Source organism: Ascochyta rabiei, chromosome 13 (genome assembly GCF_004011695.2).
Source record: "Ascochyta rabiei chromosome 13, complete sequence".
Classification (NCBI taxonomy): domain Eukaryota; kingdom Fungi; phylum Ascomycota; class Dothideomycetes; order Pleosporales; family Didymellaceae; genus Ascochyta; species Ascochyta rabiei.
In genome coordinates this window covers 277,943-304,842 of record NC_082417.1, presented here as the reverse complement: position 1 = coordinate 304,842, position 26,900 = coordinate 277,943, and the positions used below count along the sequence as shown (strand labels likewise).

The window sequence follows — 26,900 nt, the reverse complement described above, 5'->3', positions numbered from 1 at the left end:
CGGAAAGGAAGCTGTGCAGCTATCTGGAGCCTGGAGCCTGGAGCCTGGAGCCTGGAGCCGTGAGCACAGCTGGGTGGGTGCTGGTGCTTTTCCCCTCCCCGCAGAGCCGCAGCATGTGAAGGCTCGCGAACCCCACCCCTCCAACTCCGGTCTTCGGTGTTTGTGACTCCGGCGTGCCGTGTATGAAGCTGACGTGCCCACGGCGCTGCACAAACACACACCAAGCCACAGCGCCTTGACTGCCGCCATGAACCCGCCATCATGGTTCGGTGAGCTGACCGGCTACTTTGTATACACGCTCTTCGTTGCGACCCTGGGCCCTCTGCTGTTTGGCTTCCATCTGGTACGTGGTCGCCAACACCAACACCAACACCAACACCAACACAAGACAGCTGACCATGCCAGTCTGAGCTCAACGCGCCTGAAGATGTCATCCGCTGCAAGAAGAGGTCGATCGCCGCGTCCCATCTCACCACGACCGCTGCCCCCAACCTGCCACAATGCATCGAGATGACACCCACCCAGTGGGGCATCGTAGGCTCCATGTACACCCTCGGAGGGCTCATCGGCGCCTTGTCAGCAGCACCCCTCGCCAGCAGATACGGGCGTCTGCGGGCAATGCACATCACGACGCTGTTCTTCACCATCGGCCCCGTGTTGGAAGCCCTGTCGGCCAGCATCGCCGTCATGGCCTTTGGCAGACTCGTGTCTGGCGTCGGCGCAGGAGCAGCCGTGGTCATCGTGCCCCTGTACATCTCGGAGATGGCACCGCCTGCCAACAAGGGCTTCTTTGGCGCCTTCACTCAAATCATGTGCAACGTGGGCATCTTGCTCACCCAACTGTTGGGATACTTCCTGAGCCACGACTCGTACTGGAGGGTCATCTTGGCTGTCGGCGGCATCATCGGTCTTGCCCAAGCCCTCGGCTTGCTCTTGTCCGCAGAGAGCCCCAAGTACCAGGCGGAGAAGGGCAACCTTGCGCTTGCCAAGAGCACGCTGAGGAGGATCAGAGGCGAGCACGCCGACATCGACGGCGAGATGAGCGACTGGGGCCTGGACGGGTCCAACGTGAGCGGTACGTGCTGGCTGGCATCCATGACACGTGCGATTCAACATGGCTAACCCCACAGCAGAGGAGGAGCAGACTCTCCTGGCCAACGAAGGAGGTTCGCCACAGCCTGCCTCCAAGTCGTCTGGTGACCAAGCTTCTCTGACCATAATGCAAGTCTTGCGCCACCCAGACTACAAGAAAGCGGCTACTGCTGTCATCATGGTCATGCTGGCGCAGCAGTTCAGCGGCATCAATAGCATCGTCATGTACGGCGTGTCGCTGCTAGCAGGCCTACTCGAGTCCAACTCTGCCTTGCTCAACCTTGCCGTGTCTGCAGTCAACATTGTCATCACAGCGGGAGGCGCGCCCCTCCCAGACAAGTTCGGACGCAAGCCATGTCTCCTCGGCTCCATTGCTGGCATGGGCATCAGCGCTCTCCTTCTTGCCATTGGCATCATGAAGTCGGTGCCTGTGCTCTCAGCGCTCGCTGTCCTCTTCTTCGTTTCCAGCTTCGCCCTGGGTCTGGGGCCAGTGCCATTCATTCTGGCCAGCGAGCTCGTGGGCCCAGAAGCCGTAGACGCAACGCAAAGTATTGCACTTGGTGCGAACTGGATCGCAACCTTCCTCGTGGCACAGTTCTTCCCACTCCTGAGCGCACAGCTGGGCGGCAAGGTCTATCTCATATTTGCAGCACTTTCTGCCTTCTTCTTTGGCTTCCTCTTGTGGTATGTGCCGGAGACCAAGGGCAAGAAGAGCGCGGACGAGGTCTGGGGCAGGGAGCGCAGGGTGGATTGAGGTGGGCCGGTTGACAGTGGAGCGAATGAGGGGAACGGCGTGGGTAACACAGATTCGGAAGGAAGCCACAACTGCACTGCATATCGCCATAGCAAAACAGACGCAACCAGCGTCGTCTCGTCCCTCATCCACACTTCACCGTCTGCTGGGCGTCGCTTACCAAGACGCTGACGCATCCGCCGCCTGCTCCAGCAGTCAGACGTCGGCGCCCTTCCGCAGGCTTCCAAAAGGAACCCCGGGAGCGGCTTCGGCCTCGGGGCTTTCGACATGAGTCGCCAACCCCACTGAAACTCCCTCGGCCTCATCACGACATGCTGCCCACACGTCGCTAACACGTCCGCACATTCCCGCTGCTCGCATTGCTTTCCATTGACTTTGCACGAATTCCTCAGCATGCCCGAACTACCGTCGCACACGTCACCGGGCCTACCGCCACTGCACACACCGCAGCCCCAGAGCCCGAGCCGCACCGGCTTTGACTTCCACACGTCAGGGGCCGCAGTAGGGGAGGATACGACACACAACCCCGGCCCCAGAGCATCGCAGCACCGCGGATCTGACCCCCCGCCCTCGATCATCTCGCCGGCATTCACGCCTCCAGCGACGCCCGGCTTCAGCACCCCGTCGCAGCCGCGCCGGCCGCCCCGCTCCATACCTGTCGACACCTCCGTGTCCACCCAGTCGCCAAGGCCTGAGCTCCTCGAAAAGCTGCCCGTGGTCGAGTGCGAAGTGCGGGCGCGCATACCCACCACCACCGGCCACGAGATGTGGCTGCACGTATACCGCAACAACGTAGACACCAAAGAGCACCTGGCGATTGTGTTTGGCAGCCAGATCCGCTCGCGTTCCCTGGACGCGGAGAGACCTGGGGAAACAGAGCTTGACCGTATGACCAGAGGTGCCTATGTAGGGCGGCTGTTCCCCGGCCGAACGAGCTCGCGCATAGAAGCAATCAAGCGCTCCGAAGGCGTTCCCTCGAAACGCAGATCCGAGCCAAGCACGACAGACCTCGACAACGGTCTGATTTCGCCTTCTCCGGCCTCTTCGGACGACGGCGACACTCGAACCCCAACCTCAGACCTCCCCCTCGTCCGCATCCACTCCGAGTGCTACACCGGTGAAACCGTCTGGTCCGCGCGCTGTGACTGCGGTGAGCAACTCGACGAAGGCGCACGCCTAATGGCTGATCCCACATTCTCGCCTTCTGGCGGCGCCATCATCTACCTGCGGCAAGAAGGGCGCGGCATTGGGCTTGGCGAGAAACTGAAAGCGTACAATCTGCAAGATCTGGGCAACGATACCTACGAAGCGAATGTTTTGCTTAGACACCCTGCAGATGCGAGGAGTTATGGACTGGCTACCGCTATGCTCATGGACCTGGGACTAGATGGGGAGAGGGGAATCAGGTTGCTCACCAACAACCCCGACAAGGTCCGCGCGGTGGAGGGTCCTGCGAGAGAGGTCGTTGTCAGGGAGAGGGTAGCCATGGTACCTCTGGCTTGGAAGACGGGCGGGAAGCAGGGCATCAAGAGCGAGGAGGTGGAAAAATACTTGAGCACAAAGGTAAGTTCTAAACATCATTGGACACGAATCGAGCTAACGCAAACGTAGATTGAAAAGTTCAAGCACATGCTGGACCAGAGATAGTCCTTGCGGAGCAATCAATTGTACAGGCGAGATCTACTTGCATAGAGACGCGACACCCTGCCGTTGCGAGACATTTTCGAATCACATTGAGCGGCTTTGAATTCGCTGTAGCAGTTGCCAAGATACCACAATGAGATGCTTGTTGTTCAGGTCGTTGCACGCTAGGTTTCCATGCTGTCAGCAGCCGCAAGACATATTGCCATCACAGCTATCTGAAACATCTCAGCTAGGGAAGCAGCTGCAACAACGAGCCTGCAGACGCAACATCCTTCAGTGATTTTCCTGGACCTAGACCTTGGAGTCCATGGATTTGTACTCTTTGTCCTGCCTGGCACACGATCACAGTCCGGCCAGAAATATCACAAAGCTCAGGTCTCGTCGTTATCCCACTTCTTCTTCGACTCTGCCTAGGCGAAGTAGCAACCTAGACATCTGGTACTTCGGTTTCATGGACGGTATCGTTGCAGCGGCATTCCTCGTTCCCGGTTAGTCGTGTAGCCCAATGCGGCGTGATGAGAGGGGCAGTGGTAGAGTTTGAGAACGTCATGAAGAAAACGCAGCGAAACTTTTCTTGGAAGACTGCAACCTGTTTTGAGTAGAAGTATCAACAAGTGAGAAATGTTTGTGTTTGTGTAGATCCGGATAGGCTACCTGACACTCGTTTCGGCTATGACATAGCATCACCAGGGAAAGACTGTAGTGTCGTCAGCTTGCCCGATATACTTTCTTGGCCTTGGTTCCAGGAGACCGCCAGCCTTGTCTGGCAGGTTTCGTTTCTTCATGAGATTGCATGGAATCATTCCGAGCGCCCTACCTACAGATCACGAGCCATAGTAACATGTATGCGCATCTCAGTCTTGAATCAACCATTCCCTAGGCTCCAATCACAATGCGGCTTATGGTTTTATCTCTGTTTGTTCTTGAAATTCATGCAAAGTGGCAAGATGTAGAAGATCATGGACAATCGAGCACCATGATAGACTTCAACGTCTAAGAGTGGTGGAGAAGTCGAAAATTATCGTGGGCGAGTGTGGATTGAATAATCCGATGAAAAGAGCTTAAGCCAGATGCAGGTTTTGTGTGTTGAAAAGACACCTGATTCTAGTCAAGGATCATGACAGACTGATGCTCGATACTAGGGAGGAATTTTGAAGGTCTTGTACCAGATTGTCAGGGGGAGAGTCTACATGCGTGAAGATTACAGGACATGATCCTTCCAAACAGCTGATGCGATGACCTTCTACATGGACTGTCACCCTTTCTGCTTCTCCCATGAAACCTGTGCTTTTAAGGCAGCTGTATTTCGCTCGTGGATCACGTTTGCGGCTTGTAGTTTACCAAGAAAAATGTATTTGCAATGATACTCTCGAGAATACGGGGTTTTCTTCATAAGAATTCTATCAAAAACAGAGTTGTACGTGAAGAGGCAGTTATGGTTCAGTGAAGGTGGTTTTCATTCGCTATCGTGTGATGCTTGAATGCACAATTGCAGCCGGTGATCGGCATCCTTGGGGCGATGCAAGAAGCCATCATGTTCTAATACAGGCGTTTCATCTGAAACAAGGAAATGCTCAACCCTAATCCTATCTCTCCTCTTGTAAAGTAGGCAATCTCGAGCGTTACCTGAAACCGTCTGATGACAAGGGGGATTAAGCGCTCTCTACAACTCTCCACTCATACTCCGCCTCCAAATCGCACCCTGCCTCCTTTCTGCGCAAAGTCTCTTTGATCTTCCTCTCCAAGTCCTGGAGTAGCGTGGGCTGATGCCACCTCTCGATGACCATTAGCTGAGACTGTTCGCCTTCTTTAGTGCCGCAAACGGCGGCAGAACACCGCGAGGGACCAAGGTCTTCATCCGTGTTGTCGTGATTACGCTTGGTTTTGACCTCGAAAGCCGTGTACTCGGGGTACAGTTTCTTCGCACACTCTATGTTCATAGGTTAGCAGAGGTCCTAAGGTTCCCCGGGATACTAACCGATGATCCGGCTGACCGTGTATCTTTCCGGGTTTCTAAGATAGTCGAAAGCAACATAGGTGCCTCCAGCAAGAGAACCCAAGACCACCACTCCGACACCCATGACCAAGAGAGCCAGCATAACGTAGAACAAGAATTCTAACAGGTCACTGATGATGCTGGAGACAGTCGCAAAGACTGAGTTTATCGACATAGTTGAAATAGCGTTGTGGAAGACGGGTTGATAAGAATTGCAGAGGATGGAGATTGGGGAATATCCAGGCTTGTAGGCAGACATATACTGCATCTATTCGAGCTTGTAACCGTTCCATGGTTCACAGATATTTCGTAACCTTTAGTTGGCGAACCCACGGTGAATACTTGGTACCGAGACGGTTGCAATTACGAGCAAAAATGTTGAACAAATGCCTTCCGTGACAAGAAGAAGCGGTTTATTGAGAGGTTGCAGATGTGGGACAGATTTCCTGAAAACGTTCGGCTGTTGGAATAGAAGTGCGAGTAGGGGCGTAAATCGACATTTGAAAGAAGAAAAAACACAGGAAAAGAAGCCGAGTCAAGCATGCATACAACTTTAATCTCCAAGGAAACTAGAACATGAAAGGAACAGTGAGAGGGCTTTTGAAGGAGTCGGGCACTGCAATGGCTAATTGATATGAAGATAGCACTAATGATGCTGCTCAGTTTCGAAGCCTAGATCACGTAGGCACGCAGCTGTTCAGACGCAATTCAGTGGCTGCCATGATGTCTGCTCTGTTCTTGTAAAGACAGTAACGGGTCGATCCAGAATAGAGGACTGAAAATCCGCAGATCATTCTTTACTGAAGTGCCGAACAGCTGAGGTTGGAAGTCCCTGCGACCTGCCAATTCGGCACTAGCCGTTGTTCGGCATCTGATGTCGTCAACACCGCGAGTCACCGAGAAGTCCCCACACGCTTAGTTTACAGTACATAATGTAGTAGTCCACCACGACGGCTTACCAGCCTACATCGTGATACCTCCCGCATACACTAACAGCACAATGTCGACTCAAGCCAACGAACAGAAGACCGCGCCGTCAATTGACGTGAAGGAACTGAGCTATGCATTCCCTGACGGTTCGAGTGGGTTAAAAGAGGTCTTTCTGAACCTGCCACCAGGTAGCAGAACCCTTCTGATCGGAGGTAAGCAGGGCAATCGAAGCCTCCAATCATATAGCCGCTGACAAGACATAGCCAACGGCGCAGGTAAGACGACGCTTCTGCGCCTGCTCTCCGGCAAGCGCATGGCCCCCGCCAACACCGTCTCCATTGCAGGCGTCGACCCCTTCAAACATGGCCTCGAGGGCGTTACTTATCTCGGCCTGGAGTGGGTTCTGAACCCCATTGTGCGGACAGACATCGACGTGGTCACCCTCCTCAACTCTGTCGGTGGCCAGTACTACGCGGAGCGGTGCGCCGAGCTAGTTCAGGTTCTGGACATCGACCTCACGTGGCGCATGCATGCCGTGTCTGATGGCGAGAGGAGAAGAGTACAGCTGGCCATGGGCCTGCTGCGACCATGGACCATCCTCTTGCTTGACGAGATTACCGTCGATCTCGACTTGCTGTCGCGATCCAACTTCTTGGCGTTCTTGAAAAAGGAGACCAGGGAGCGGCCCTGCACCATCGTGTACGCGACACACATCTTGGATAACCTCGCGACCTGGCCTACACATCTGGTACACATGTCACTTGGCAAGGTCAAGAAGTGGGGTAGCCTGGATGACATGGGCGTGAAGAGCGATCCCGATTCGAGGGTTCTGTCTGGCAACAGTCAGCTTGGTGAGCTCGTGCTCAACTGGCTACAGGAGGACCTCGACGAGAGAGGCCCCAGGAATGGCAGAAACGCGCCACGTTCTGAAGGCAAGACCTACCAGAATCTTGAGGGCAAGGGCGGCTATGGCGCGGAGAAGAAGGTCGACAAGGAGTAGGTGATAACAAAGGGTCGAAGGAGAGGGGGCGCAGGAGATGGAGCAAGTCTGCTTCAACAATGCAGTTTGCTGTTATTTAACAGGCGTTTGGAGACTCCTCAACGATGATACCCCGTTTCGTATTTCAACATGGATGAGAGGAAATATCAAATTTATCTGCTCATTCTGCATCGCCTGGCGCTTCCTTTCCTCGTTCTTCTCTGCAGCTGGGCGTCCATATCAAGATGAATGGCGACACTGCGGAGACCCAGGCACTTCGATAGACCAAGGTCGTGGCGTGAGCTAGTTATCACTACACAAAACGAAGTGTATGGGCGACCTGCTCTTCCATTGTACCTTCTTCGGCCAGTGTGGGGGAGGGTTGCTGCCAGCTTCGCTTCACTTCACCCACGGCTCTGGTCTTCCGTGCGAATAACCTCTCACTCTCCAACACAACACTCTTTCCCAGACCTGGATATTGCCCCTGCTCACGACGACATGATGCGCCCTGTGATTGTTCTCTGCACAGGCGGTCTGATGATGAGCATCATCAATCCTTTCTTTCACTCGTTCAGAAGTCACTGTAATCCATGCACCAGCAGGGGTACATGAATCCCTCAATACTCACATCGCATCCATCTGACGACGTAACGACAGACATCATTGATATGTTGGCCTTTGTGTGGACGATCACCATGTTGGCGCGCTTCTACTACTCCAACTCCGCCTGCGTGATTGAAGACCAAATGGAGCGCATCAAGAGTAAGTCCAAACCCACTGTACGCAGCAATTGCGAAAACGTAAGTGGCGACAACTGAAATGTAGCGCAGTCATCACGAAAGAGCGCAGTCCATTGTACCGCGAGATCGAAGTCTCCGTCCGTAAGCACAGCCCGGCACCCAACGACCTTATCTTTTCCGCTCAGCGATGGACTGGCAAAGTTACGGCGAAGGACAGGTCGGGTGGTGAAAGTATTGTGGTGTTCACTCCGAACTTTCACTCGAGCAAGGCTGTTGCGCTGAACGAGCTTGAGGGCTGGCTGGTTGCGTGAGCGCAGACTGCAAGAGGTAGAGTGGTACTGCAGTATCTGGGAATGAAAACGATGCAGCGTAGTTCTCTTGATGCGGACGTCGCATTTGACGCGTGGTAGAAAACAGTCTTTTGGAAAACGAGTCATTCGGACCGTGGTCATCGAGGCGAAGGCTACCAACTTGATTTGCACAGACTGTCCTGCTCCGTACCCACGCAGTCGGCATGTCCGGTCATTATACGCATAACACGAGGCCAACCTTTTACTGATTTCGAAAGAATATCGTAGTTCGATGACGTCCACTCCACATGCATAACGTCCCACTTCCTCGCTATGAATCTCGTGCTTGGTCCGTGATCTGTTGAAGGAGTCGATACGAGTCCGACACGGCTACTATCGATGTGTCATTCAGATCGCGGAAGAAACTGATGAAGATCTTCCTGTGTCGCCTGCTTGCCCACCAGGAGCTAGTACTACGATGCCGAGGGCAGGGAGATGGTGACAAAGTGAGATGCAGCTACAGAGGACACAATCAACAAGCGCGTATAGCGAGAAAGAAAAAAGCCTTTCAGTGAAGTCAATCAACAGACAGCCTCAGGCTGCTGTAGCAAACCGAGATCTAATCCTCGGTCAAGTCGACAAAGTCTGATTTCCTCTTCGCTCCCGCAACCCTTCGCGGTGCAGCAAGGTTCTGTCTCGATGCAGGACTAGGCTGCAAACCCCGAGCTGTACTCGCAACACCTTTAGCGGCACCAGCGCCTGCCAGCTGCGCATCCAGATCTGCAGCTTCTTCGGCATTGATGCCAATACCCTCGAGCGAACCCTTCATGGTCTGCAACTGAATGCGCATCGCACGAAGCTGGGCCTGCCATTCCTCCTCAAGTCCCTCGTGTGTTTTGTTGGTCTTGGTGACTACGAGAGTGTATGGCGATTTGCGCTTCTCAGTGTCGATGTGGAAGTCGTTACTGAGTCTGTACCGAAGATGCTTGCGCGTCCTCTCAGCGTAGGAGAATCGGCCAATGCGCTCCTTTGGATTCGTTAGAAAGGCGTTCAAGTCGGCGCATGCTGTACAGGTGCAGTCCTTGTCGATGCCGTTGGTAGTACGGACCCAATTCCGCGGCGGCTGTGGTCGAGTTTGCGCGATGTGCTTGGCGCAAGAGTGCAGCACGTCGGTGATGAAAGCTTTGCAAATGTCGTGGAGCTTTTGGCCCCGATGCTCAACGAGCAGGTCCTTCAGGTTGTCGACGAACAAAAACCAGTGTTTCCATTTCGACCACGTCTCTGTGACTGTGGAAAGATCTGGGAGGCAGGCGCCAAGAAGCTGTTTCGCTTCACTCTCCAGCCCGAGCCATGAGTATTGTCCTACGATATTGAGCCATTCAACTGCGCAGGTTCCGATCTCATTGATTCGACCAGTATATTGGACTAGCTGAGCGAAAACGCGAGGTGGTTCGGGCTCAGTGATGTCAGTTGCAGATAGCTTCAAAGTAGTGGTTGCAGTACTAGCAAGAAGTTGATAGGAAGGCTTGACGATGTCGTCCTCGGAAATCGTGTGGTCGTCAGCCAGGCAGTGCATAAAGCGTGAAAGACTTTGACGCTCGACGTTATTTGCGAACACACGAGTAATGCTGTGGACGTTAGCAGAGAGATATTTGGGATCATTGACAAGGACTTACGTCTCAAAATACGTCTCACGTGAAATATGAGGAATGAGATCGAGAACGGACTGCGCATCATCTAGGCTAGCAGATTGTACGTTTCGAACAGTATCCTCAAGGTGGGCCGTCCTCCATTGGTGAAACGCGACGGCACCGTCGAAAGGCAATACTTTGGAGAAACCTTCAAGGGCCTGCCGCAGTTCGTTTGCGTATCTGTAGGTGGGTGCAGCTTGCGCCCGTTGCGAGAACCTCCAGCTGGTTAGTGTTTTTCATAGCCAGACGATGGGTTACATTACCAGTCGTCCCAAGCATTGTTGTTGCCTGTGCGTGTCTCCCACACAATCTGGTTAGCGATCAGCTTGATGAGGTGATTGGAGCATGTCCATCTTGCTTCCTGCACAGCGCTTCTAAGAAGCCCGGTGAAGATGCTGCTCAAGTTTTGTTCGCGACAATAGTCCGCTATTGTCTCGAAGACCATCGCGTACTCTCCAAGCGTCCTCTCACGCTCTTCTAGGCCATAAACCAAATACCCGTACGTTCCGGATCGTCTGTCATCCCCCTGGGACATGACTCGCATAAGAGCCTTTTGCATTATCAAAATAAAGGCTTCATGGCGGAGTTTGGGCTCACAAGCGTGATCCTCCCGTACCATGTCGTAAAGAGCCATCAGCGCTTCGGCTGAATGTCTGTCGGATCTGCGGAAAGAGTCTAACATCTGTCGCTTGGTCATCAGAATGATTACGGAATCGTGGTATCTGAGAATCGAAGGCGCACTTTCGTTGCCAGTGTATTCGCCCTCTTCCTCACTGTCCGGGTCCCTGTCGTATAAGACCTTCTCCTCCGTCAGGATCTTGGTCCCGTCAACTTGGTTCACACCAATGTAGACGTATCGACCGCTGGGCAGCATAGTCTTTCCGAAAGTGATAATCCCCTCTTCGTCCTCGTCATTGCTATAGTAGTCGTCTTCGTCCTGCAACTCTTTTGTCATCCGAGTCAAGAGCCAGTAGAACCCATTCCTTGTACAAATGTTGTCTAGATATTGTCCCCTGGCAGCATCCTGGCCTTTGAGATTCCTCAATGACAGACTTGCCTCCGAGTACTTATGCTCCAGTGGGTATACCAGATAGTCGAGATGGCTGTATTCCTTGTTCCATGTCTGGAGTAGGGTGCTCAACCTATCATGCCTTGCGTCGAGTGCGGCTGCAGTCTGCATGGGCAGGCTCTGATCCTGCACAAGATTGTAGGTGAGCACCAAACGGTACCCTTTCTCGACTGGGCGAATCTCATGTTGTACGTCAGAGTACCATGCCAAGATCTGTAAATCGAACGCCGACGCGCTTGCAGTATCCATTTCTTGTTGCTTGTTCTTGTGAGACAGATGAACCGAGCCACCAGCGTGCAGCGACGGCAGACACACGACCAAGGTCCCGAACATGCCGGGAACTTTCTCAGTATCGCGATGCGCCTTGAAGTGCGCGCCCTCCTCGTAGAGCAGTAACTTGTACGGTTGCGCGTGAGCCGAGACTTGAACGCCCAGATCCCGGATCGTTTGCTGGACTCGAGTTTCGAGAAAGGGCTGCCAGTCCGGATTACCGAATCCATAATCTGTCGCATCCAGCTCCCAGGTTCGTCTCACAGCTTCGTTGATGACCGTTTCATCGCCTTTACCAAATGGTGCCTTTCGGCATTTGCCGGTGATGGCAATGGCGTCGCGCGTCGACAGCGGCAGTCCAATGGTGCCAAAGTCCTTGATATAGAGTCCTGGGTTGATGTACTGCTTATGACGTTGAACAGCAGAGTAGTTTCCCTCATGTTCCACTTCGTCTAAACAGTCTTGAAGTTGATGCTTGAACTCCTCCTCGTCATCTGTCCTTGAATCATCCGTTTCTTGACTCTCTTCCGTCGTCTCGGATTCTCCATCGGTATCGACGTCGGAATCTCCCAGATCAACTATGTGGGGTTCCATTCTTGATCTTCTTCCGGTGTTGGCTGGATGGTGATGGAACTACGCGACGAAGCCTGGGGCCCCGCTTCAAAAACGCGCTAGCGACACGTCGACGCGGATCATTCACGACTTCAAAGAGCAGACCAGACAGGACGAAGTTTGATTGCAGTCCGCGGAAAGAGATAGCGAGCCGTCCATGAGCACACCTATAAGATTCGTATCATGCCACCGACAAAGGCCGAAGACTACTGATCGCCCTCCACGACCACACCCACCAACTCCCCAACCCTCCTCCGCACAGCCTCTCGTTGCTCTTCTGTACCATTCATCACCGCATCCCAGACCATTTTGCACTTCTCTCCATCCAACCCCCTCAGCTTCCGCTCAGCATAACCCTTGAAACGGCTCTCCAACTCCACCAAATCATCCCCATGATTCCAAGTACTACGCTTCACAGCCCGCTGAACCAACCTGCAAAACTGTCTGAACTCAGCGCTACTCTCTCCTCCACCCAAACGGGGGCTACGGCTGGGCGAACGACTAGGCACATGTCCATCGAACGACATGACTCCCACCACAAGGGCAAGCAAGTGCAGGAAGGCCGTCCGATCCTTGTGAACCGTTTGACTAAAGAGAAGTGCATACGCGTAACCTGTTTCTGCATTGGCGATGCGCGAGTTCCCAAAATCGATCATCTTGACTTGCGGCAGCTGCTGTCCTTGTCGTGGGTCGAGGGTCGGGTAGCCGATGAGGATGTTGCCTGGATGCAAGTCTCCGTGCGCGATTCCTGGTTTGCAGCATTTCATCAGCCAGGTCAGTGCTTCGCGGATCTTGACGTACACGAGCCACGTGAAGGGCTCTGGTAGATGCTGGGTTTCAGAGAGGAGGACGTCGAGGCTACAGACTAGTGGGAGCGTGGCGGTGGTGAAGTAGTGCGTGTCGCCGCTCGGACTTGTTTCGTGGTCTAGAGACAAGAAGAAGGCGTCGCAATGTGCGATGGTGCTCCCGCAAGCTGTGTCGACTGTCGGTGCATGATTGGTAGTAGCAATGATCTGTAGCACAGCGAGCTCGTTTTTCAAGGTTGGTAGGCTCGGGCCTTGACAGATCTTGATGGCGACAAGCTGTTTAGTCAGATCGTCGCACGCAACTGTCAAGTCAGCCTGTGCCGTCAAGTGATTCCGAGCTGCCATGATCATGGAGCTAGGGAGACAGAAGTACACGTCTCCGTATGTGCCACTGCCTGCATGAGTCATGATCGTGTATGCGGGAGAGAGAACCGAGACGAGGTCGAGCGGATCATCAAAAAGGTGCGATTGGCAACGTTGGAGATCCTCCGACGTGGGGTTTGTCTCGTGTTGGGTCATGGTAGGTAGACCAAGGGTGTTGTGTGGTTATGATGCGTTGAGTTGATGGACGGAAGTGCTCTTTTGTAGTCAAGGGGCTATGGAGAAGTTCAGAGCGCGTGCGAGACACTGTTCACCGGGCTGAGATGACTTTCACTGTCATATCGTAGTACCGCATGGTGCGGGACTGCTTGCTCGCACCAAGCCGTACGAGGCCGAGAAAACATGGATGCCATTGCAAGAGAGATTTATCATCTTGGTGTATGTCTACATTTCACGAGATCAGTGACACTCTCCAAAGTCACTAGGGTTTTGTTAGTACGTACAGTAGGCCAGGCCAGTGTTCCATCTTCAGTCTGTAGTCCACCGGCATCTTTTCCCTTTTGTTTCTGTGCGTGTTCTTCTTCCGCTTATGTGCAATAAGATCTTGCTCTTGCTCGAGAGCTTCGGGGACTTGGCCATGTCTATTGGATGATTCGCTCAGTTCAAGTTCCGGTTCGATATCCGGTAGTGATGGGACATCCAAAACACCCAGTATGTCACAACGACCTCGCTCTTCTCCTTGATCGTCTTTCGGTGACTGCGAATTCACCGTCAAAGGCGAACATCTGAAATCTGGTAGGTCCTTTGAGTCTTTTCTCCACACTTTCTCAGGTGGCGTTGCAGGCATCAGTCGAGGAAGTGGCGCCCAAACAGCTCTCTCTCTTCTCTTGTCCTGCACCGCGACAGTGCGACAGTCCCACCCATCTAGGCCACCGATTTGCCTACAATCTCCACATCAGCGGCGGCTTCACAGAGAAGTCCTGCGCCAAGGGTCCCGAAACACACAGCTTAGCCCAGCCTCGCCTGTAGCCTTCGCCGTGATGCCAGCCTTTCCACATGTATTGTGTCTTGAGGTGCGCGCCAAAGCTGTCGTCTGTATGGTTGTTCTCCTTGTACATGACCATGCCGATAATGGGCTGGAAGGATGGCTTGTCGTTGCGCCAGCGGTCCATGACGAGGTCCAAGGGGAGGAGATCAGAGTGGTAGTTGATGGTGCAATGCTTCCTGAGGATGTAGTGGTGGTATACGCTGACTGCTGAGTCGTTGGGCCATGCCGGGTCGGGGCTACGCGCCACCTCTGGGTCGAATTTGTAGATGATGGTGTCGCCGCGGGCGTCGATGTAACGATGGAATTCTACCGGAGCCATAGCATCGATGGGGATGTAGCGATAGTTTGACAAGCAATCGGTCGATCGACCAGGCGCTGGTGGGTGCAGAAAAGGCCGACAGCTAGCTAGGTCGCGCACGTTGTTGGCGGTCGTAGTTGCAGCAAGTGGGAAGACGTGTGGAAGGCGTGCGTTTGTTGGTTGTTTGCGCTGAGTTTGCGCTGAGTTTGCGCTGAGTGAGAGCGCACAGCCGCCTTGTTGTAGTTAGCCGGCAGGTAGATTGCCTTCACTTGGGCGGTGCATTCGAATCGAGTTGGTCATGGCCTATACCCATACTGGGCGATGTCTGCAAGTAGCTCCACATACGTCTGTAGCGCAGGGTGGGATCGTTGCTTCGTCGCTGCTGCCTGTGCCATTCACGAATGGAGAAGCAGCAGCTCCCTGCGGCTGTGACTCTGCGTACCTGAGCTGCAGCCAGCGTACACCTACTGCAACTCGACGACACCAAACATAACATCGCACGCCAGGCGGGCATTCCATCGTTTTCTTACCGCTGTGGCCGTATCCTTATATCCACATCAGCTTACTTGGGAATGGACTCAGCTCAGCAACCCCCGCGGTTGTTGCAGGAGGGTAGGACCTCGTTTCAGCGAGAGCCGTACATGGCTATCGTCGCTCACTCGGCCGGTCTTGGCCAGAGCTAGGTGCTACAGAACCAGCAGATGTTTCGTTCGTTGACGACACGCCAAGAGTATGATGAGCGAGGGTCCAAGGTGGTGCAGGGTGCCCAGAGCAAGAAGACGTTGCAGGCCGAGGCGTCTCTTGAGAGTCAGAAGATTGTGCACTTGCATCGCGTACGACAGGGTCGGATCACGGCGGAGGGAAACGACGTTGACCATGCGCGCATCTGCCACGACCATGTTCGGGCTCTCTGTACGCTCGCTTCCTCGAAATTCGTCATGGAGGGCCAGCTCAGGTACGAATGGTTAAGAGGTCTCGCACAGTTGCCCCAGACGGCGGACCCCGCTTGGGCTGGCATTGCCTACCGTGCGTGTCGGCGGGCCCTGTCGATGGATGCCACGATGTGGACGCACTGGGAGACGCCAGCATGTCCCTGGACTACGTGGAAGGCCTCCTGGGCTGATGGAAGCGTGGGAGCCGTGGGACCGGTGAAGCGGCCAAGCGGCTGGAAAGAGCTACTGCTCAGGCGGCACCAGCCGAAGCCGTTCAGCCGCAGGGCCCGTAACCCACACCCAAGGATACGCACGGGGCCCCTCATTGAACAGTGGCGAGGAAAGTGGGATTCTTCCCGAAGCGAACTGGCCCGTCCAATACAGCAGGACGGTATAGAGATCAAAAGAGCGGCAGAGGAGGCTAGGAAGAGTGTGGGCGTCTGCACCACCAGCCAAGACCATGCAGACGACAACAGGGAGGAGGGAGAGAGAGTGGCTGGGAGTCGACCGAGGGCGCTGGGCAAGCTCCGACAGTGGATGCTGGACATGTTCTGTCTCTGAAGCGTGTAGGCATGGGTGGAGAGGCGAAGGCAGTGGGTTTCTTCAAGCCGTGCTTGTAGGTTGTAGGGTGAATGGAGTGTTGCGTGCCCGGTACGTATCTATGCACAGGTAGTGGGTCCCCGGCTCAGAGGTGACGGACACGGGAATAAGACGCGCAAGCCCATTGCCATTGCCATTGCCATTGCCATTGCCATTGCCATTGCCATTGCCATTGCCATTGCCATTGCCATTGACATTTCAGTGACAATTCAGTGACCAGCGTCATGAAGACGGGCGACAGCGGCAGTCATGAGGTGGAATGAGAGAAGAGACCAGGGTCGCGCACGGCCCGGGCGACAGGTGCCGAATTTCCGAAGCATGGTTGTGGTTGGCGGGTGCGGACAGGCCTCTGCAGCCCCGCGAACTGCGGTGGTAGGTGCCACACTGCCACCCTGTGCTCAGCCACCACTCAGCCACCACTCGCCACGCACACGCACAAGCACACGCGACCCTCCACTCGACTCCGCTGCGCTGCGCTGCGCATCCGGGACTCCCGCCCACTTTGGAGTCTTTGGCCTTTGCCTACGTCCGCACCGCCCGCGCTATCTCCGTCCTCGTCTCCCAGCGCCCGGTCGGCTGCCAACGTCGCACAGCTCTCCCTTCTCGATGCGCGCCCGGCCCTAGCTTTCCCTCGACGCTCCACCCTCGACCATGTCCAGCAGGCCGGCCCTCGAATCCCCCACGCACGTCGCGTGCACCCGCGCACACCACCCACGATAGGGCCCACCTCTTCGCCCTACCGCCCACCGCTTCGCCCTACCGCCCACCGCTTCGCCCTACCGCCCACCGCTTCGCCCTACCGCCCACCGCATCGCCCTACCGCCCACCGCCCACCGCCCACCGCCCACCGCCCACCGCCCACCGCACACCGCACACGGCCCATACACACCGCACACCGCACGCCGCACGCCGCACCCACCACCCACAACCCACAACCCACAACCCACAACCCACCCACCATACCCCCGGTCCATGGCCGCCGACTGAGCTCCAACCATGGCCCTGCCCACGCTGCAGTTTCTGGCCGGGCTCCTGCTCCTGCTGTACCTGCTGAGCTTCGTCCTCTTCGCCTTCATCCGCGTCGTCACCGGCGTGTCCATCCAGCGATTGGGCTACTCGGGCCTGCGCCGCATCGCCTTCACCCCCAGGGACGGCCTGCGCATCGAGATCCGTGGCCTTGGCTTCTCCCTCCACCGCCCCACCTTCGCCCAGCCCACATGGGTCAGCATCAGATTGACCGAGCTCAAGGTCACCCTCGACCTCCGCGCCCTGGGCGAGAAGCCTACGAGCAAGGCCGTAGGCTCGAATCCCTCGAATCCCTCGACTGGCTCCACCCACAAGCCCAAAACCGCCGCCAACACGCCAGACGTGCTTGTCCAAGACAACGACCACCACCGCCCCGAGCACCACCGGCGGAGCTTGACGTGGAAGCGCTTAACCGACGCAAAGGAGAAGATCAAGCGCCTGCACCGCAACATCCACTACATCTGTCTGGTCGACCTGCTGGCCTCCTCCACCACCGTCGTGGTCCTCGATGTCGGCGCTGTCCAGGTGGGCGACCTGTCTCTGGCTGTCGACACCAGGCGCAAGACGGTCGACCGCAGCCGCCTCTTCAATCACCACAACCTCCATTCCACCCAGGAGCAACGGCCGGCCGAGTGGCACCTGACCCTGCGCAGCGTCCTGTTCACGCCAGAAGGAGGCGAGTCCACCGAGCTGCTCGATCACTGCGCCCTGAACATCCACGGCTTTCTCAAGAAGGAGCTCGAGGGCCTACGAGACGCGTCCATTGCGCTCAAGCTGGGACGCTTGAGCATCCCCTACGACGATGTCAAGCTGTGCATCCAACGCGCCAAGAAGCGCAAGCCAGCCACCGCGCGAGACCAAAACGACACCGACACCAGCCAGCCAGATGTCTCGCTCACCGACGTGATCGAGGAGCTCGATCACCCGGAAAGTCGAGAGGACAGCATCTTGCAGACCGTATCCGATTCGAGAGAGTTTGCTAGCTCGATCCTGCGCGGAATCCACGAGTTTCAGTTCGCCATCAGTTTCGTCGGCCTCACCAAGCAGATCAGACCGAGTCGCAAAACCGAACCAGACGTCTACCTCAACCTCGCCATGAAGGAAGTGGGCATGGACCTTCTGCGACTGGACCCTCGAAGTCCCGCTCACCTCATGTACTTTTCCCCAAACGACATAGCACACCAAGCCCTGTTGGCCGCCATCTCCATCTCCGTCGGTATCGACGATGGCTCTGGCCACCCTGAGCGCCTCCTTTACGTTCCCATGGCCACGACCACGCTGAACACGACTCTCCCCTCCAAAACCATACAATTCTCCAGCGACAAAGACAGCGCCGAGCGCAACACCAACATTCTTTTCGCTAATCTTGTCATTACTTCTCCCTCGCTGGATCTGGATCCCAAGCACCTGCCATTACTATTGTCCATCTTCAACACCTACGAGACACGCCGGAGACCACAGAAGACGCGGAACAGCAGGCGATACCTCGTTCGACGTCTGCTGCCCAAAGCGAACATCAAAATCTCCATTCACGAACCCGTCATAAGAGTGACCTTGCCTCCCATGGATCCTGATCGACGAGGGACGGACGACTTTGATCTGCTCATCTCTGCATCCTCGTCCTTGTCCTTGGATGTGGAGTCGTCGCACGCCGCCGATGGCGAGCTTCACTACGCTCTCCTCTCGACCTTCCGTATGAACGCGCAGCAGCTGTACTACCAGACCGCAGCGATTGAGAAACATAGCTTGCTTCTGACAGACTACCTTGAGTTCAAAATGCAATTGAGCGCCTCACCTGATGTCACGGTCGAATTGCGTGGCATGGCGCAAACCTTTTCTTTCTATCTCGTTCGTCCAGAGATCAGCGAGGGCCTACGGCAGATCGTCACCCATCTCCAGAAAGATAGACGCAAAAAGCACGGCGCCCCGAAGAAGAAGGGCATCAACTTCCTCCGCAAGCCGCCGCCTTGGCTTTCTTACGTACACCTGCAAGGCTCAGACTTCAACATCGAAGTTGCTGGCGTCGACGAAGCTGTATCGAAGCACAGTCGTGGAGCTGCAGTGCACCTTGACTCTTGCACGGCCGAGTACAAGCACAGTCGAGACGAAGAAAGCGACCTTAGGCCAGTGCGCCGGCGTGCACCGAGCCGAACCATCAATCGAGACGAGCACCTTCTCCGTCCACCGACATCACCCTCGCCAAAGCCGCTCAAGAAGCCTTCTGGCAACGCAACGGATGGAAGACGACTTGCACTTCACTTCTCTGGACTGGAAGGCTTTGTCATCGAGGCTGCCGATCAGTGGGAGCAGGACCCCTCTTTATCATTACCGCGCATGGAAGTGGCGTTCAGCACGACGTCCGACAAACAAGGCCCCATCTTCCACATCCACTCGTTCTCACAGCGCTTGTATGTACGGTACTCCCTGTATCGCCACTTTGCCATGGGCATGGCTATGCAAGTGTTGAGACGCTCGTTTGTCGTGCCCCAGGAGCCTACTCCTTTCGATGAGCCCATGTCACCCATGTCGCCCGTCTTATCGCCTACCCATCTCGCAGTGCCATCGCTCGACGGTGATGTCCTGGGTCCTATGGGTGGTGATGGCCCCGAGATTGTCACAGTCGATTTCAAGGCCCAGTTCATCCAAATCAAGGCCGACATGCCATCCGATCCGCCGCTTATGCTTCAAGTCTATGGTGTCGAGGCTGGCCAGCACCGTTGGCAGCCTCCGTTCTTGCGATCACGCCTTCTCCGGCTCTACGCTGAGAACCCCAACGTCAAACGCGTCTGGAGCCGTATTGTCAGCGTCAAGTCACTGCGCTTGGACTACCGGCAGACCAAGCGCAGGTACGGCCACACGGTCACCGACGACAAGTCGATCGATATCGCTACAGACGCCATTCGAATCGCGGTACCGCATCAGTTGGTCGTGCACAAGATCTTTGATAACATCACAAACACAACCAAGGTTGCTAAACAGATGCATCATCGATTCAAGACAGGCACAAACGAGTACGTGCTGGATAAAGCACCAGAGGGCCCAAAGCATGTGCCGAAGATCTCACTCCGAAGTCGCGCTGTCTTACTCGAGCTCGAGGACAGCTCTTTTGAGTGGAAGCTGGGAACCATCTACCGCATTGGACTCATGGAGCAGAAGCAACGACTTGCACGTGAACAAGCTTTTGAGCTCAAGGTCAAAAAGTTGCAGCAGCAGGATGAGCTGCGAAGTGGTGGGTCCCGCCATCGTGCTAGGTCTGCTCACAATGGTCAACAGGGACATCGTGGACGGAACAAGTCCAAGGGTAGGGAGAAGAGTTCCCGATTTCATCGCCGTACCAAGAGTGCAGATTCGAGCGACCTGGACTCTCTCGACGGTGATCGTCCCATGCGCTACAACAAAGACGGTTTCAGTGACTTGAGCGGCTCTTGTCGAACATCTGTCGAGGACGCTCTCGAAAAGTTGAAGGTCCTCAACGCTCAGACCTGGAGGAAGCGCATCGATCACGCACTGGCAACGCAGAACCGCTCAATGCATGACATCCGCTCCATGTTCTGGGGTTTGGACGAGCTGCCAGACGATTTCGAACAGAAAGAGACCATCCTTTCCATCCCTCAGCGGCCCGCGCTCGTGGCTTTTGCAGTCAGCGACCTCAACATCACTGTCGACAAACCCTCATTCCCCATGTCGGAGTACCCCAAGTTTCTCCAGCGTGTCGGCAAAGGCATGCCGACAGACATGCAGTACTCTTTGCTCATTCCTATGCACGTCCAGATCAATGCTGGCGAAGCCAAGCTTCACCTTCGAGACTACCCACTGCCACTTGTACATATTCCGTCGATAGGGAATGTGGGGTCTTCACGTTTGCCTAGTCTGTCATTGCGGACCGACTTTGTCATCGCCGAAGAATTTAGAGATGTAGAGTCTTCGCGGGTGAGTAGAGTGGTCGTTGTGCCCAAGGAAGAGACTCTTTCTGGTGAGCTTTCAGGTGGCTTTGCAGTCGACGTTCGCCGCACGGTAGCGCCGGTCAAGACCTACTCGGATATGAACGTTGACATCAACTCGGCGTATCCGACAAGGATCACCTGGGGCACTTCGTACCAGCCGGCCATTCAAGACATGATGCAAATCATTGAGAACTTCACCAAGCCGGCTGTTGACCCATCCGAGCGTGTGGGTTTTTGGGACAAGATCAGGTTGACCTTCCACTCACGTATCAATATCTCGTGGAAGGGCGACGGCGATGTCCATCTTATCCTCAAAGGTAGACCTTCTATTCATCACATGCACAGCTCCTTGCTGACATTTCCTAGGTTCTCGTGATCCATACATGGTAACTGGCCACGGCGCTGGTTTCGTCATGTGCTGGCAAGACGATGTCAGGCTCACTCTCGCAGAAGACGAAGATCCACGCAACTTCATGGTCGTGAAGAGTGGAAGTTACGTTCTCGCCATACCCGATCTGGGTCATTATGCGCGCAATGAATCCGACGCAGAAAGCAGTCGTCCTGAGAGCGCGTCTAGTCTCGCAAGTCGTAGGCAGCTTGCTGTGTTCAAGAAGACCGTCATGAAGCTTAACGGCAATGTTCGATGGGGTGTAGGATTGGTGTTTGAGCGCAACCTGGACAGTGGTGGTCGTTCGTTCGACTTCATCCCTCATTACAACGTGGCGCTCAAGAACCCCAAATACGCGAAGCCATCGAACGGAAAGGTAGGTTTGCAATGTGTAACACCTGGTGCAGCCCTGACAACGACCAGGGGTACGATGCTTTCCGAGGCTTCCGCAGTCACCACATCCACATGTCCATCGCCATCGCCGCACCATATGATCGTGAGTGGTCAGTGTCGAACCAGGATGCATCCAAAACATACAACAGTGTTCACCTCACCCCTCGCTTCTTCACCCAATTTTACAACTGGTGGGATATGTTCTCAGGCGCCATGTCGCTGCCTGTGCGACAGGGCAAGCTATGGCCCGGCGTTGAGAAGTCTAGCAAGAAGTTTGGCCGACATCTGGCAACGATCAAGTATAACCTGCTCTTGTCGCCGTTGTACATGAGCCACATCTACAAGCACAAGGATGCTGAAGAGTACGGCTCGGGCATTGTATCCGCTACCGGATTGAAGGCGCGTGTGGATAGCTTCATGCTTGATCTTCACCAGCGCCGCGAGGAGTTCCGCACCGTGGTTCAGGCGCCAAAGGGCAAGGAAGACAGCAAGCAGAATCAGACCACGGGCATGCGCATGAATCAGGTGCAGCTGGATCTCATCAAAACCGACGTTCGGGCAGTGTCAGCGAGCATAGCAGGGACTGGTTCGGATGATGTGGACCATGCTACTGCTGAGGATCTCGCAGGCTTCAATCAAGAGTATCTGAGCGCTGATCTGTCCAGGTTCACGATCCCCGACAATGACTGGGGCTGGGTCGACATGGACGACTTCATTGAACTTGGATGGATTCTGCCATCCGATCGTCATCCCGAGACGCAAATCCTCCCGCTCGCATTCGCCCCGCACTTCACCTATTTCCGCCAGACTGATCACGCCGACAATATATCCGGTGACGTTCACAGAACCAGTGCGTTCGGTAACGAGCCAACGCATCACTGTGTCATGTCAGCACGTAACGATCCGCGGCGGATTCAATGCGACTTGATCGAACAACGGATACAGCGTGTCAAGAACCAGATAGAGCACAACCATCGTGCAATCGGCGAACAAGAGGTCAAGATCGTGCGTGAGATCAGCGATAATCGAAAGGAAGCGGAACGCCGCCTGAACACCCTCAAGACGCATGCCCTGTTCCTGCAACGAAAGCTGGAGTTTCTCACGTCCATGCACGAGAGTCTTCTTGACCGGCTAGCAGCCAACGTGGCCAACGCTGTCCCGAAGGGTGAGCCAGACACGGACGATGAGTTTTACGAAGCACACGAAGAAGATCCAGCAAACGACTCGGACACCAAGAACATGGACTCTGCCCCAAATGTCGACTACATCAGCGACTTCAACAACCGCTTCATCATTCACAACGTGCATCTGAAGTGGGGAAACTCGTTGCGAAACATCATCTTACGCTACATCCATCAAGTCAGTCAACGTCGAGGCTTCGTCTACTACATGTCCCGGAGGGCCGTGAAGTTCATCTTGGATGTTGTCGAGGAGCAGAACAAGTCACGCAGCCCGTCGACTTCCAGTCCTGACATGGATCCAACAACTCCGGAAACGCAGAGCGACCAAGGTCTTGGCATCGACGAGACTATTCAACAGCTTCTGGCTGACGGGAAGAAATTCGTTGAAACCGACGAGGCTGATGGCAGCGACAAGAACAAGGAAGCCCAAGATAAACAAGACTCCGCGGAGAAGGATGTCAATGCTGATTATGTGCCTCAGAACGCATACATCGTTCGCCTCATTGCCCCTCAGATTCAGCTGCAAAGCGAGCGCAATACTAAGGCTGCTGTGCTCGTGACGGCAAAGGGAATGCAGCTTAAGGTCCTGCAGATCATGGACAAAGACCGAGTCATGGATGAGGTCTCCGGCTTGGTGCAGCGCCGATTTACTGCTGCCATGGACAGTCTTCAAATCTTCGTCACCAATGCTCAGATCTTCAGCGGCATGGATGAGATCCACAAGTACTCTGGAAGCACGTATGGAACCCCAGCCGGCTCAGCTTGGCCACCCTGGGTGCCTTTCGAGGTCATGTTTGAGTTCCACACAAATCCACACGGCTTCCAGAGAGTGGTGCAGAGGACTTCAGCCAGTATGCGGTACGACAAATACAACACATTGCGTCTCAAGTACAACGACGACGTTTCCGGTGATGCTGCGTCGTCGAAGAGCGCGCAAAACACGGAGAGCAGGATTGACCATCTCTGGGTCGATTTCCCTCACGTTCGAGCTTTGTGCGACTCACGACAATACTACGCCATATATGTCATCGTTCTGGATCTGCTACTATACCGCGAACCGCTTGAGAAGACACGCAACGAACGTTTGGAGAAGATCATGCTGGCTTCTGATTTCAGTGATCTCACCGGAGCACCGAGTCTAGTCATTGGTCTGCAGGAGCGTATCCGACAGCTGGAGGAAATCAAAACAGTATTCCAGGTCAACGAAAGATACTTGGACAAGCAGGGATGGGAAGACCGCGTGGAAGTCGAAAAAGACCTAGCTGTGTACGAAGACGAACTCTTCTTTGTCATGAAAGCCATCACCACTGCTCAACGTAAACAAGACGACCGAGCGCAGGCCAAGCAGTCCACGGGTCTCCTTCGATGGTACATCTCCGCGTCGGAGATTGTGTGGCATTTGCTGCGCGAGGGCCAAGAGTCTCTCGCGGAGTTTCAGCTGAAGAACGCCCTGTACGACCGCACCGACAACAACGACGGGTCCAACTTCAACTCTTTGGAGATTGAGGACGCTCGTGGCCTGAACCTGCTCCCAAATGCGCTGTACCCAGAGATGATCTTACCTTACTTGGAAAACAACAAGCCGCTACCTGAGAACGCAAAGTGCTTAAAGGTTCAATTTGTCATGCTGGAAGCAATTGCAGGCATACCGGTCATGGAGCACTTTGAAGTCATGCTCCACCCGCTGAAGGTCCAGCTGGAATGGGAGATTGGCAAGAAGCTGTTCGAGTACGTTTTCCCTGCCATCAAGGACAAGAATGCAGAAAATGGCAGCTCCTCGCCCTTCATGATCAAGCACACGCTTCCTGCGCAAGACGAAGAAGATGAGGATACGAATGGCAGCATAGCTTCCGGTGTCAGCACTAGCATGGGCAGCTCGGTCTCGCAGGACGATGCCTCGACTGCGCTCAGATCCCGCCTGACGCCCACGTTGAAGCTACCGGATCCACAAAACAAAGCTCTCGGTAGGCCCAAGAGCAGTCCTGAGAGGAGACCTGGTCTCAACGGTTTCCGATCACTTTTCCGTGACAACAACCCGTCTCGCAGCGGGACTGAGCTGCGCCGAACGCTACATCCCAACTCTGCCATGGCAACACCGTCAGGCTCTTCGCTCAACATACACGGCAGGCCTGGGTCAGTCCGCTCCAACACATCATCCATGACTGCAAATGAGTCTGAGCGCACTGCGAAGAAGTTCACCCTCTACCGAACTGGCACGGGCATGACGACGATAGACAAGCGCGCCGACAAAAAGGAGAAGAAAGAGAGGAGTGACGATTTGACGCAGATGATGAACCGAGCAAGCAACTACATGACACTGGCCTACGTTCGCATCCCCTCGATGGTACTGTGCTTGTCATACAAGGGCAAAGGATCGCGAAACTTTGAGGATGTGCACGATCTGGTGTTCAAGATGCCCACGCTTGAGTACCGCAACAAGACATGGTCGAACCTCGATCTTGCCTTGCAACTCAAGAAGGACGTCATTCGCGCGCTCATCTCGCACGCGGGCGCTATAGTCGGCAATAAATTCTCACATCACCGCCCGAGCAAAACGCAACAGACGCGTCTTCGCCAAATCGCGAACAGCTCCACCATGCTCAACACGTCGCCTGACATGAGCGGTTCAGAGGCAGCGTCTCTACGCGACCACTCCCCCGGCGGCTCATCCGCCGACGGCGTACGGCGCAGCTTCACGTCCGGTCGCCAAGGCAGCTTCATTTCCACCGTGTCCGAAGAATCGTCGCTCCGGCCAGGCACGAGCGCAGACGGGCGCTCAACACACGGCTCCATCCTTGGTGGTCTACACCGACACCGCCACGACGAACACGGTCTGGGCATCGACGACATCGCCGACGGACGCGCATTTGCCGACGAGCTGAGCAGAGTAGACAATACGGAACCAGGCCATGCGAATCTTATTCATAGTCTGAGTAAGCACATCACGAGCGTTACGCCGTTCGCCAACCACCGTGGCAGAGACAGGGCCAACTCTACCGGCAACAACAGCAGTTTTCCGTTCGGTAGGAACGGGAGCGTGGTCGAAGAAGGCGACAGACCTGTGACAAGCTATGGCGAGGGAGAAGAAGGCAGCAAAAACAAGAAACAAAAGGCGCTCGCCGTAGGGATGAAGCTGCTAGGTCGAGGCCCAAGTAAGGACTGAGACCTTTTCACCCTCTTATTTGAGCCATGTGCATTCGAGATGAGGTGTATTGAGGAGAAAGATTTCGTTTGTCAGCAATTTCCGGCGTTCGGAACGCGTCTCGTAGCGATTTTCTTTGTACATATTCGATCGTTTCCGTAGCGTATCGGCACGTCGCACCTCGGTGCTTGGAATAGGCGTTTAGATCGTGTGGGAGAACGCGTGTATAGACGAGTGGTATCTCAAAAACCGAAGTAAGGTAGTGTTAATGGCAGTTCTTCTAATAAATATCTTTTGGACCAGTTCTTTCATGTGTCTATCCTGGTCTCGTGCACGTGTTTCTGTCGTAAATCAGCAACTTCTCGCCTTCACCTTCATAACCATGTCTTGGCGTGGGTGACGCTAATGCTGTACCTTCCTCCTACAGTCCTTCCTTCACTGTCACCATGGATTGAGCGAGCGACGCCAACTTCGTCATGCCCTGTGACACTGACAGTATTGGAGGAAAGATTTGTGAACATTGACTCACGCACAGACAGAGCGCAGCTAATCTGTGCGGTGGACATGGAGACGTATCCAGTGAAGCTGAACAACGGCAATGAGCCTAGACATCCGGCCAGGCCCACACTCTCTGGTCTGCCCCGAGAGATCCGCGACACGATATATCACCAAATCTGGCTCGACACCGGAAAGATCCGCCAGCGTTACATGTGCACGCAATGTACAGTGCGATACGGCGACCCATCTGAATCTG

At 54.9% G+C, this 26,900-nt stretch overlaps 10 protein-coding genes across 11 annotated transcripts, besides 5 other annotated features; 6 read left to right on the top strand and 4 right to left on the bottom strand.

Moving 5' to 3' along the window:
- Nucleotides 1–23: 23 nt before the first annotated feature.
- Nucleotides 24–59: a tandem repeat.
- A 188-nt stretch (nucleotides 60–247) lies between these two features.
- On the top strand, nucleotides 248–1,846 carry EKO05_0007680 (Bifunctional purine biosynthesis protein PurH; the record flags this gene model as incomplete). Its single annotated transcript, XM_059637099.1, has 3 exons — nucleotides 248–343; nucleotides 406–1,075; nucleotides 1,134–1,846. 3 exons carry the CDS (start codon nucleotides 248–250, stop codon nucleotides 1,844–1,846), a joined length of 1,479 nt encoding a protein of 492 aa, XP_059493082.1.
- Nucleotides 355–385: a tandem repeat.
- A 393-nt stretch (nucleotides 1,847–2,239) lies between the features above and the next one.
- Nucleotides 2,240–3,493, top strand: EKO05_0007679 (GTP cyclohydrolase II; the record flags this gene model as incomplete). The annotated part of the gene is made up of 2 exons (XM_038941048.1): nucleotides 2,240–3,409; nucleotides 3,458–3,493. 2 exons carry the CDS (start codon nucleotides 2,240–2,242, stop codon nucleotides 3,491–3,493), a joined length of 1,206 nt encoding a protein of 401 aa, XP_038797177.1.
- Nucleotides 3,494–5,142: 1,649 nt separating this feature from the next.
- On the bottom strand, nucleotides 5,143–5,661 carry EKO05_0007678 (uncharacterized protein; the record flags this gene model as incomplete). The annotated part of the gene is made up of 2 exons (XM_038941007.1): nucleotides 5,143–5,420; nucleotides 5,469–5,661. 2 exons carry the CDS (start codon nucleotides 5,659–5,661, stop codon nucleotides 5,143–5,145), a joined length of 471 nt encoding a protein of 156 aa, XP_038797178.1.
- Nucleotides 5,662–6,486: 825 nt separating this feature from the next.
- Nucleotides 6,487–7,416, top strand: EKO05_0007677 (CCR4-NOT regulatory complex component; the record flags this gene model as incomplete). Its single annotated transcript, XM_038941125.1, has 2 exons — nucleotides 6,487–6,628; nucleotides 6,680–7,416. The coding sequence occupies 2 exons, from the start codon at nucleotides 6,487–6,489 to the stop codon at nucleotides 7,414–7,416; spliced, it is 879 nt and encodes a 292-aa protein (XP_038797179.1).
- Nucleotides 7,417–8,090: 674 nt separating this feature from the next.
- EKO05_0007676 (uncharacterized protein) lies at nucleotides 8,091–8,446 on the top strand (the record flags this gene model as incomplete). Its single annotated transcript, XM_038941142.2, has 2 exons — nucleotides 8,091–8,157; nucleotides 8,226–8,446. The coding sequence occupies 2 exons, from the start codon at nucleotides 8,091–8,093 to the stop codon at nucleotides 8,444–8,446; spliced, it is 288 nt and encodes a 95-aa protein (XP_038797180.2).
- Nucleotides 8,447–9,044: 598 nt separating this feature from the next.
- Nucleotides 9,045–12,049, bottom strand: EKO05_0007675 (uncharacterized protein; the record flags this gene model as incomplete). Its single annotated transcript, XM_038941130.1, has 3 exons — nucleotides 9,045–10,053; nucleotides 10,102–10,332; nucleotides 10,380–12,049. 3 exons carry the CDS (start codon nucleotides 12,047–12,049, stop codon nucleotides 9,045–9,047), a joined length of 2,910 nt encoding a protein of 969 aa, XP_038797181.1.
- A 224-nt stretch (nucleotides 12,050–12,273) lies between these two features.
- On the bottom strand, nucleotides 12,274–13,281 carry EKO05_0007674 (uncharacterized protein; the record flags this gene model as incomplete). The annotated part of the gene is made up of 1 exon (XM_038946382.2): nucleotides 12,274–13,281. The coding sequence occupies one exon, from the start codon at nucleotides 13,279–13,281 to the stop codon at nucleotides 12,274–12,276; it is 1,008 nt and encodes a 335-aa protein (XP_038797182.2).
- Nucleotides 13,282–14,135: 854 nt separating this feature from the next.
- On the bottom strand, nucleotides 14,136–14,561 carry EKO05_0007673 (uncharacterized protein; the record flags this gene model as incomplete). The annotated part of the gene is made up of 1 exon (XM_038941152.2): nucleotides 14,136–14,561. One exon carries the CDS (start codon nucleotides 14,559–14,561, stop codon nucleotides 14,136–14,138), a length of 426 nt encoding a protein of 141 aa, XP_038797183.2.
- Nucleotides 14,562–15,241: 680 nt separating this feature from the next.
- EKO05_0007672 (uncharacterized protein) lies at nucleotides 15,242–16,033 on the top strand (the record flags this gene model as incomplete). The annotated part of the gene is made up of 1 exon (XM_038946383.1): nucleotides 15,242–16,033. One exon carries the CDS (start codon nucleotides 15,242–15,244, stop codon nucleotides 16,031–16,033), a length of 792 nt encoding a protein of 263 aa, XP_038797184.1.
- Nucleotides 16,034–16,193: 160 nt separating this feature from the next.
- Nucleotides 16,194–16,270: a tandem repeat.
- A 216-nt stretch (nucleotides 16,271–16,486) lies between these two features.
- Nucleotides 16,487–16,519: a tandem repeat.
- A 466-nt stretch (nucleotides 16,520–16,985) lies between these two features.
- Nucleotides 16,986–17,026: a tandem repeat.
- A 42-nt stretch (nucleotides 17,027–17,068) lies between these two features.
- On the top strand, nucleotides 17,069–26,167 carry EKO05_0007671 (Protein SABRE; the record flags this gene model as incomplete). 2 transcript variants are annotated; one of them, XM_038941081.1, is made up of 3 exons in its annotated part: nucleotides 17,069–21,359; nucleotides 21,409–21,806; nucleotides 21,854–26,167. In XM_038941081.1, the coding sequence occupies 3 exons, from the start codon at nucleotides 17,069–17,071 to the stop codon at nucleotides 26,165–26,167; spliced, it is 9,003 nt and encodes a 3,000-aa protein (XP_038797185.1). The 2 variants fall into 2 exon arrangements, with proteins under 2 accessions (XP_038797185.1, XP_059493081.1); XM_059637098.1 differs by having other exon boundaries at nucleotides 21,409–26,167.
- Nucleotides 26,168–26,900: the final 733 nt, after the last annotated feature.